Source organism: Vicia villosa, unplaced genomic scaffold, assembly GCF_029867415.1.
Source record: "Vicia villosa cultivar HV-30 ecotype Madison, WI unplaced genomic scaffold, Vvil1.0 ctg.002106F_1_1, whole genome shotgun sequence".
NCBI lineage: Eukaryota > Viridiplantae > Streptophyta > Magnoliopsida > Fabales > Fabaceae > Vicia > Vicia villosa.
In genome coordinates this window covers 347,064-357,954 of record NW_026705842.1, presented here as the reverse complement: position 1 = coordinate 357,954, position 10,891 = coordinate 347,064, and the positions used below count along the sequence as shown (strand labels likewise).

Genomic DNA, 10,891 nt, shown 5'->3' with positions numbered 1-10,891 from the left:
GTTCGAGGTCGTCGGTGTGGGTGATCTCTTCTCGAGATTTGACGATCATGTCGTCCATGTAGACCTCGAGAGTGTCCCCGATTTCTCCTTAGAAAACCGTATTCATCATCCGCTGGTAGGTTGCCCCGGCGTTCTTGAGCCCGCATGACATTACGTTGTAATAGTTATTTCCTGATTCGGTCATGAAGGCCATGTGCTTCCTGTCGCTCCTCGCCATAGGTATTTGATTATATCCTGAATATGCATCCACAAAAGACAAAAGTTTGTAACCGGCCGAGTTGTCGACCAGTTTATCAATGTTAGGTAAGGGATATGCATCTTTAGGGCATGCCCTATTGAGATCAGTGTAATCAATGCACATTCTCCATTTTCCATTATTTTTCTTAACGAGTACAACGTTTGAGAGCCAAGTTGAATTCTTGGCCTCGGAAATAAAGTTTGCCTCTAGGAGGTCTTTTACAACCTTCTCGGCAGCCTCCGCTTTTTCAGGAGACTGCCTTCTCCTAGGTTGAGCTATGGCCCTAGTGGCCGGACTAATACTAAGGTGATGGCAGGCGACCTCAGGGTCGAGTCCGGGAATCTCAGCGGCGCTCCAGGCAAAGAGGTCGGCGTTCTGGCGGAGGCAAGCTTGCAGCTGTTTCTTTGCGATCTCTGGGATCCCTGCTCCAATCTTGACCTTTTTGTTCGGATCGTCTCCCAAGGTGATGAGCTCGAATTCCCCGTCAGGAATTGGGCGGATTGGGGGAGGCGGACTTCCCTTTCACCGCTGTTGGATCCTCGGAGGCGTTCTTCAGTTCTTCCTCGGAAAATCGCGCATCCAGGTCGATGGAGTTTACGTCTGCCTTATTGCTCTGCTCCCTTTCTTCGGCCTTGCTGGAGGTCTTCGGCTATTTGTTCACGGACTGGTATCCTTTGACTGCCGCATCAAAGCATCTTCTTGCTGCCTCGATATCGCCCCTGATTGTCGCCACTCTGTCTCTCTTTGTGTAGTACTTCATTAGCAGGTGGGCGATGGACGGGACCGCTGTGCGCTCGGCGATGGCGGGTCTCCCTAGTATGCAGTTGTAGAGGGATTCACAGTGGACGACGAGGAATTGAGTCTTGATCACCCTGGCGGTCTCCTCCTTGCCGATTGTCACCAATAACTCGACATATCCTCAGGGCTTGGAGGTAGAGCCGTTGAAACCCTGAAGGTCGGCGCCCACGTACGGAGTCAGATGAGAGTCGTTGAGCTGGAGTGTCTTGAACATATGCGAGTATATTATGTCGCATGAGCTGCCTTCGTCGAGGAGGACTCGACGGACATCAAAATTCGCCATTTTTGCTCGGATGAGCAGGGGAATGTTGGCGTTAGGCGATCCCCCGGGCAGTTCCTCGAGGTAAAATGTAATTGGTTCGGACTTGCCTTTGAATCTCCTTAGAGTAGGACCGATGTCAGCGTTTCTGTCGATGAGCTCGTCAAATTTTCTTTTCACTGAGCCGACGGATAGGGGGCCGGTGACGGCGCCATTTGAGATGACCATCGCCGTGGGGAAACTCTCCCAGCGGCTATATGCCGAGGCTACTTCCGTGGAGGGGAGGAAGTCTTCTGGTCTGGTCACGGCGAGGGCGATCTGGTACGGCCTTTGGTCGGGGGAGTTGTCCTCGTCGGGTTTGTCCGACCTCCTGTTGTCTTTCTGGGCAGTGCCCCCTCTTTTTGTGTACTTCGAGAGGCGCCCCTCCTTGATGAGCGTTTCGATTGCGTCTTTTAAGTGGACATAATCCTCGGTCAGATGTCCATAGGATTTATGGTACTTGCACCACTTGGATTTGTCAGCTCCTGGTCTCGGGGCTCCTGGTTTTGGAACGCAAACCCCACCGTCCTTGAATTCAGTGCTTTTGCATTCATTCCAGATGCGCTTGCGAGGAGCGGTGAGAGGTGTATATTTCGTGAAGCGTCCGGATGGGCCTCGGTTCTCTTTGCTGTCCCTGGACCTCTCCTCACTTATTTTTTCTCCGCCACGGCTGAGAGGTGTGTCATCGCGCCTAGAGCTTTTTTCACTTCGAGGGGGATTGGCCCTCTCCTCGTAAGTGATGTATGATTGAGCTTTGATGAGGAGATCTTCCAGGGTTCGCGGCTTCTCGATGCCGACAGCTTGTGGAAGTCGCTGCCAGGTCGGAGCCCTTTGTCGAGCAGATATAGCTTCATTTCTTCGGTAGTGGGCACCTGAACTGCTTCGCGATTGAATCGGTCCAAGAAGGCTTGGAGGGACTCGGTCGGTGTCTGGACGATAGCTTCTAGAGAGGCTTCTGTCTTCGGATGCCGACGAGATGCGGTGAAATGGTGGGAAAATTTATCTTTGAATTCAGCCCAGGAGCGGATAGAGTTCTTCGGGAGATTCTTGTACCAAGTCATTGCGCCTCCCCTCAGAGTTGTGGGGAAGATGCGACATTTGATGGCGCCGCTGACTGAGTGGTAGTCGAGCATGGTCTCGACACTAAGGATGTGGTCTTCAGGATCGGTGGTCCCGTCATAGAGATCCATCACTGGAGGCTTTTCCATTCCCCTGGGGATTCTGGCTTTGACAATTTTCTTGGAGAAAGGGTTTTGTCTCTCCTCGTCGCTCTCAGGGGGTGAAGGAGTGTAGTGACGAGGATGTTTCGGTGAATGTCTCGGCTTAGAGGACTTTCCAGCTTTCTTGAGGGTCTCCCCACGTCCTTTGTGAGGGGAGGCGGGTTTCTTCCTCGGTGACAGATCTTTGTGCTTGGGAACAGAGGTCTTCTTTGAAGCGGCGCCACGGTTCCGTTTCCGCCCTCGAGGGCTCTCGGAATTGGACAGGTCGCGTTTGTATCCGGGGGACAGACTGCCTCGTCTAGGGGAGGGTCTGAAGGAGCGGTTGCGATTCTTCCTCCTGTGAGGAGAACGAGAGCTGGACGAGGAGCGGTGGAGGTAGCGCCTCTTCGGAGGTGTCCTGGATCGGTGTTTCTTTTCCAATGCAGCTATTATCCTCTTGTTTTGCTCGAACAGCAGGGCGTTGGTCCAGTTAACTGCGTCGAGCAGTGCGGCGGTGACCGGGTCAACATTTTCTGGAATCGGGATCTCGACCTGAAGGGATTCTGCGTCAGCCTCCAGGTTCTCGCCCCGCTTGGAGCTTTGGGTCGACGGGGTGGCCGTCTGACCGTCTCTCGGGGGCGGTTTTCCATCGTTGGGTTTGGATTGCCCGACGGGAACCGCTTGTCCGTTCTTAGTCGATTGGTTCTGTCCGTCACGACGAGGACGAGATTGGTTGCCAGCAGCAGTTTCTTGGATCAATCGTTCAACGCTGAATTGGTCGTTGTTCTGCTGGTTGTCGTTGTTGTTGCTGGCCATGATGATCGTGGGATGGATTGTGCTTTGATCTCTAGGTTTCTTGAAGAAAGAAAAGATGGGGAAGCAGGGTTCCCACAGACGACGCCACTGATCTAACCTGATCAGAATGGATCGTCACGGCAGCTGGTTTAGCTTGATGAACAAGGTGGGGGGTACCTACAAGGTTCTCCGATGCTAAAGTCAGAAGCTATCAGAGAGAGTGAGGGTTTAAGGAGTAGAGAATGAATACCTGACCCTCTAGTGAAAGAGGGTATTTATAGCCCCCAGCGGTGGGCCAAGGTTTCCTAATTGGGCCAAATCCAATTGGAGGCCCACGTGTTAGGAAACTGCCAGAACACCCTCTGCTAGGGCTGAGTCAGCAGGTGACCCACGTTCTGGGAAGAGCGTGGTGTAGGATTCGGAGGAGGTTGACCGGATCCTTCGCTGAAGCGTTACGTGGTTTTGACAAGTTCGTAACAGACGCAAAGGAAATGGGCCCAAACGTATTTGGGCCTGCTCGGCTGGGGAGAAGAGCTGGGCCTGCTCGGCCCAGTCCAGAACAGTAAGTAACTTTTATTCTTCTAGTTAAATACATAACTTCATATTATATTTAATTTAGCAAAAAAACAAAGAATTGATTCCATCCATTGCAATTAGTTGGTCTCTATGACACACAAGACATGAGAGTGATGGTTAGAACATTTTAGCTGATTTTTCTCCCATGTTTATTACAATTGTATGTCATATTAATCATGACTTGATAATTACACTACTATAATTAATACATTTCTTGATAAAATTGTCACCTCAGCACAAAAAATGAGGTATAACGCCAAGCAGCGTCACATTTTATTTATTTTTAAAATAAAAACAACATATTTCCTCGATTTTTAATAACACCTGGGAAAAAACAATTCATGACACGATTCGAATCTCAGTTATTATTTTATTTCGTTATAAGTGTAAACTAGATGATCTATCCCTTCACTTTCCTTAATAATCGAATGATAAAATAATCAGATTTTACTATAAAAACACTCGTTAAACATATTTTACTCTAAACCTAACTTATATGTAGTCTCCTCTGTTAGAACAAGATTGAGAATCTGTATTCAGAATTTGGTTTTGATGATAACAAGCATATATTTTATGAGTAACAATTTTATTACTAATGGTTTCATTTAGTGTGTAGATATTATGCTATAAGCCTTATACAAGATTCACCATAAACAAAACCAGGTTTTTGAAAAGATCAGAAGTTCTGATAGAATAACCCAGTGACATACTAAATACAAACTCAACAGAGTCACTCATGAACCAATGAAGAATCTACAGCTCAGCATACAAAGTAAATGAAATATAAAACTTAGAATCAAATAGGAAGCCGTTAGAAACATCATCATAAGCAAAACGGTTACAACATTTAAAAGGAACAACTCCCAAGATTGATTGAAGGAGCAAGCCACATGCAGCGCATTAGAAAGACAAAACTTAACCAAAGAAGCACGCATTCAACTGTCACCATCACGTTAAGGATAAGGTTCTTCCAAGAGCAACACTTGTCATTCATTAGCAAATCGAGACGAATGCATTCAAAGCAATACTCAAACAATTGCAACGGCTAGATTCCAACGGTAACACATCAGGCTATATATATATATATATATATATATATATCAAACTTCAAATTTGATGGTGTGTCAACGGTACACTATAATGTGTATCCATGGTGCGACTACAGAGTGCAACAAAAGAGAGATCTTGAGAGAAAATCTATAGAGAAAAACTAAGCATGAAAGTATGAAAGAAGAAATGTTGAAGTAATGCATCAGAAGTTACACAAGAGGCAACTTACACGAAGTGTATGATGAATTAAATGTTGAAATACACATCACATGCCTACAAGAAGAATCTCAGAAGATGAAGAAGAAGAAGAAGAAGAAGAAGAAGAAGAAGAAAACCTACTGTTAAGCAGTATCCTCCAATGGAGATAGAATACATCCAAGTATACTTGATCATGTGGATAACTGATCATATTGAAAGACAGAGGAAACTGAATACACTGAGTTGTTGCTCGGAGAGTGTTTCATGTTTGCTGATGTTGATCAAATGTGTCATCAACTGTAATAGGCTTTAAGATCAGTATTGAAGAAGGAGAAGCTGAAGATCAATATGAAGAAGCAATTCACTAGAGTTGCTGCTCTAAATCTGCTTTCATAAGATCATTTGAAGAAGCAACTCAAAGCAGAGCTGGTGCTCTGAATCTGCTTGAAGAAGATGAAGATCAAGCCAAGAAGCAATCAACATATGAGCTGCTGCTCTATATCTATTTTCAGAAGAAGAAGATCTCATCCAGAAGTTCAAGAATAGAATACTACAAGATTATGTATTATTCTTGTACTAAATTGTAAAACACATTGAGTTGTTGCTCGAAGTGTGTTTGTAACACGATGGGAGAATTGACCTTTTGAAAATGTCTCGGTTAAGCAAGAGTCGCCACCGACTTTTATTTTATCCAATTGGAAAGGCAAAAAGAACAGAAAAATACATTTTAAAAGACTTTGAGTTCGGGGGTAAGTTATAGAAAGGGAAGGTGTAAGCACCCTTTGTATCCATGGGCTCTTAATTGCTTAGCTTACTTTTGTTTTCAAAATGTTTGAAGTGTAGTGTGTGAATAGTAAAACTTTGTTAAGGACTTTAGCTTGTAAATAAGCGTAGCCTTGTTTTGAAATTTTTGAAAAGATAGTGTGAAAAAATATTTTTGAATTTAAATCAGAGCAAGCAATTAGTAGCAACTACCCTAATTTTAAGATTTCTGTTCTTTAAGCTTTTCAGTTTGAAAGGGCTATCCATACCATAAGAGGGTAGGAAGTCCTTTCATTGGATTTGAAAAGGGTCATCGGAATTATCGTTCGCCATAAGACTGTCCCTACCATAAAGAGGGTGGGTAGTCTCAGGGAAGGATATAATAGTCATTTTTAGACAACCGGTGAGGATACCTTAGCATTCGGAGGGACAATCATCATTTATCAGAGGCAACATTGAGGGACAAGAATTTTGATGATGATAATGAACTGAGGGCAACATTGCTAAGGTATCCTCGTATTCGAGGGACTTGACTATTTTTAAATCGAAAGGCAACAGGCAACATAAGAAGGGTTACCATAAAGGTTTGTGTCACAATCAGGTGATTCAATTCAGTTATTTATCTTGTAAATTAGTGAGATAAATTCATTTTAACAAGGCTTGCACTCCCTAGGAGATCTGATGGCTGGAACCGAGGGTGCACCGCAGGCATTTGTGGAATACACGTGCTGGATCTGTGAACACACAATGACATAAAAAATATTTGCATTGGGCAGGATTCGAACCCCAATCACTAATGTCATGGATCTCTCCTCTTTACCAATCTGGCTGCTTGTTGTTAGTCATAGATAATATACCTGGAATTAAATATATATACAAAACTAACTATTAATGGCAAAAGTCAAAGACAAACTCAAACTGGGCCCATCTATGCACGCCTGGCCAATCACAAGAGGGGGGAGAGTACGCATACTGTAGACTGCCCAGCCAGTTCGTGCCACGCATAATGGAAAAGGGAGAGAGAGAGAGAGAGTATTGCGCTGACTGGCCACACGAACGGCTACACGCGTGGTCCTGTCTGCCACGCTGGACTTCATCTTCTTCCTCCATATTTTCTGCGGATTTTACCGCGATATTTGCTGCAAATTTTGTTACGAAAAAACCTTGGAAAATCAAAACCTGCCAAAACGATGTTAAACAAGAAAACTAAACACCTAGATCATATTTAAAAAGGGCCCTGATCATGAATACGATGTCTGTTTTGGCCAACAATCCCTAGAAATGCAAACCCGGTCGTGTTTGGGATTCATGCCCTAATCATGGTGATTTTCCATACACGCGCATAAACTCCAAACCAGTGGTTCTAAACTGCTCTAATAGACCTCAGGAACACATCAGAAATGTTAGTTTCAATCAAAGCATCATATAATTACAAATAAGAATTCAAGGAAAATATGTAAGTGGTGTTTATGAATGGTGCGAATCATAGTGTATTAGCCATGGAAATTGATCCAATCTTACTCTATATTATCTCAGGATTACGATGGCAGGCTTGGAATTGCTTGAGACAGCCTGCAAAATAGAATTTGATGGTGCAACTTTGAAGGGAATTTTTTAGTTTCAAACCCTAATGCTATTGCCTCCTCTTTTCGTCCCCTTGTTGCTCAGAATATATGCACTTATATAGAGGGTGAGAATTAGGTCAGAAAACCTGCAAAAAATCCAATGATTGACATGTTGAATATTTGATTGAAAATTGATTGGAAACTTTCTATTTTAGCTTCAGTTTTGATCCAATCTCTCTTGCCATGATTTTGGTCCATATATTTGACATATTGATTAATTGGATTTGATTGGAAAATCAATCTTTGATTTTAAACAAATTATTTCATATTTTATATAACTTATTAATATTTAATTGAATTAAAATCCAAATAAATAAAATAAATATTATAAACATGAAATAATTGGTCCAAGAGTCTTAAAATAGTCCACAATCACGTTTGGAACCCATCCTTTAGGCCCATTGGTCCAAAAGTTAATTTTTGCTCATATTGACTTTTGTGCATTTCTCCAAAATTGCCTAACTTTACCAAATCATAACTCTCTCAATATTTATCATATGAAGGTGTTCTAGGAATTTTTGGAAAGCTCAAGATGTCCTCTACAAGCCACTTTGGAACATATTTTGCATTTGGAGATTTTATCTTGATGATATGGCTCCTGACAAAAAATATCTTTTTGCGAGCTTCCAGAAGGACCTGTAATGTTTTGGATCATATCTCTTAAATAGTGCATTTCTTGGCTTTGAGCCCAACATCAAAGTTTTAGAGAATGAAATTTCCTTAAGAATAGGATTTGGTTGGGGAATTTATGATAAAGTATGAAAGAGATATGATTAGTCAAATTTGGGTTGACTTTCTCCTAGAAACCCTAATTGAAAGCTTGTTGCTTAGGAGACAAGTAAGTGTGCTTATTCCTCAGCATTTGAAAGTCAGGTGGATCATAATATCTTGGAATATGATGGGAAAATTTTGGGGTATGAAAGCTGCCCCTATTCAATCTTCTTAAATCTGAGGATGTAGAATGGTTTGTATGTCAATCGATATCTGAAGGTGGAAGAGGATTGAACACTAGAATACCTAGAAATTTGCCCTTGCTGAGGTAGGGACTTTTTCCGGAGGTGGTCTTAAAGATGCCATCCAAGAAAAGTATTGCCAGAGATGGGTTTAAAGATGCCATCTGGACGTTGACAGAGAGTTTATCGGAGATGGGCTTACAGATGCCATCAGTTGATGTATTGACGTGTGTTAGACTGAGTCGTACATTGGACCGTATCTGAGGTGTCATAATTAAGTTGTTGGCTCAGTTGCCCTGAGTGTCTGGATCATATAAGTGAATTGATTGTAGTTACTCTATTGTCATGACTCCATTGTCGTGACTATATTGTCGTGACTCTATTGTTGTGACTCCATTGTCGTGATCGTTTCTAAACTGAATACCGGGATTATATATGTGACTCAATTGTCGTGACTCTTTGTCGTGACTTCATTATTGAGACTCCATTGTCGAGACTCCATTGTCGTGACTCCATTGTCGTGACTCCATCATCGTGACTCCATTGTTGTGAGTCCATTGTCGTAACTCCATCGTCGTGACTCCATCGTCGTGACTCCATTGTCGTAATTTCATTGTCGTGACTCCATTATCGTGAATCCGTTGTGGTGACTTCATTGTCGTGACTCCATCGTCGTGACTCCATTGTCGTGACTTCATTGTCGTGACTCCATTGTCGTGATTTCACTGTCGTGACTCCATTATCATGACTCCATTGTCGTGACTTCATTGTCATGTTCTTTTCTGAATTGGGTGTCATGATTAAGTCTGTCTCTTTCTTTGATCGTGCCAGCACCGTTCGTGGGGACCGAATTAGATCTTTGCATGTTGGTCGTGTCAGCACTATTCATAGAAACTGAATTAGATCTTTGAAGGATGATCTTGTCTACACCATTCTTGATGATAGAATTAGATCTTTGAATGTTGATCGTGTCAGCATCGTTCATAGTAATTGAATTAGATCTTTGAAGGATGACCGTGTCTAAACCGTTCGTGATGATAGAATTAGATCTTTGAATGTTGATCGTGTCAGCACCGTTCGTAGTAACTGAATTAGATCTTGGAATATTGACCGTCTCAGTACCTTGTGTAATAACTGATTTAGTTCTTGTAATGTCGATCGTCTCAGTACCTTGTGTAGTAATTGATTTAGATCTTGGAATGATCGTTTCCATCATTTGTATAGATGAATTTAGATCTTGGATTGTTGATCGTCTCGGCACCTTGTAGGGTAACCAATTTAGATCTTGGAATGATTGTCTCCACCGTTTGTATTGATGAATTTAGATCTTTGAAAATTGGAGATATTGTTTATCTTTTTGTACCTATATACTGAAAAAAGTAAAGTTAGTCTTTATGCAATGTCATGATGCATGTATTATGTGATGAGTCTCTCAAAATAAATGAGAAACTTGTATGTTATGTATGAATTTATTATGATATATGATGTATGAACATGATTTATGCTATCTGGAGTATATTAGTGATTTTTCTTGATTGAGAAAATAAATCTCTATATCATTGTGATTTTGATGTCTGGTCTTGTTTTGAAGATGCTCAGCTAGGGATTTATGATTTGTGCTTGGGGATGACAGCCATTTGAATGATTGACCTTGATGTACCCTGACTGGGGATAAGAGAGATGAATAGACCCTGTTGGAGGAGGGATTGAAGATAGCTACTTGAAGATTACTTTGTGGGGATATGATCCTGTGACACTGGCTCTAGGGGAAGACATGGATACCTTGAACATTGCCCTCAGTGGTTATAGTAACTGTCATTCCTGGACTTGTATTGATTGGAACACACCGATGAGTATTGATCGAAGTGTCAAACTGGCCTTGCATAGCTTTGCCCCAGCTAGTGGGAATTTGAAGAGATTCGCCTCGTGAGGACCTTGTGAGGTGTGTATTATGGGTGACATGCCCTTAGTACTCATAAACTTAGTATAATGCCCCTGACTGATCGGGAAGAAGCTTCAGACCCACTTGGATGCATGCCCCTAATTGTTTTGCATTCTTGAGAGATTATTGGAATCTTGACTTAATTTCCCCAGATTGATTTGACAAAGCATGTCATGCCCCTTGTATTCAATGACTTCTAATCAACTGAGTCAGACGTAGGAGATCTTGCTGCTAAAGTGGTTTCGTCTGGTATGACTTTTAGTCATTAGTCGTACCCTGTGCAGGTTCTTCATGATGCTAACATTTGAAATTATGTAGCAAAATACGTTTAATAATGAATTCATGAGATGCAATGCATATGTCCGTCTTGAGTTTTTGAAAAACATTAAAACAAAGGTGTAAAAGCGTGATATTTGTAAAAACGTGATATCAACTCAGTGTTTATGGCAGACCTTAA

At 42.4% G+C, this 10,891-nt stretch overlaps 1 protein-coding gene across 1 annotated transcript; it reads right to left on the bottom strand.

Annotated features, from left to right (window-relative positions):
* Positions 1–1,157: 1,157 nt before the first annotated feature.
* LOC131637910 (uncharacterized) lies at positions 1,158–3,349 on the bottom strand. The gene is made up of 2 exons (XM_058908474.1): positions 2,207–3,349; positions 1,158–2,147 (listed from the first exon to the last, which is right to left on the bottom strand). The coding sequence occupies exons 1-2, from the start codon at positions 3,347–3,349 to the stop codon at positions 1,158–1,160; spliced, it is 2,133 nt and encodes a 710-aa protein (XP_058764457.1).
* Between the last annotated feature and the right edge of the window lie 7,542 nt (positions 3,350–10,891).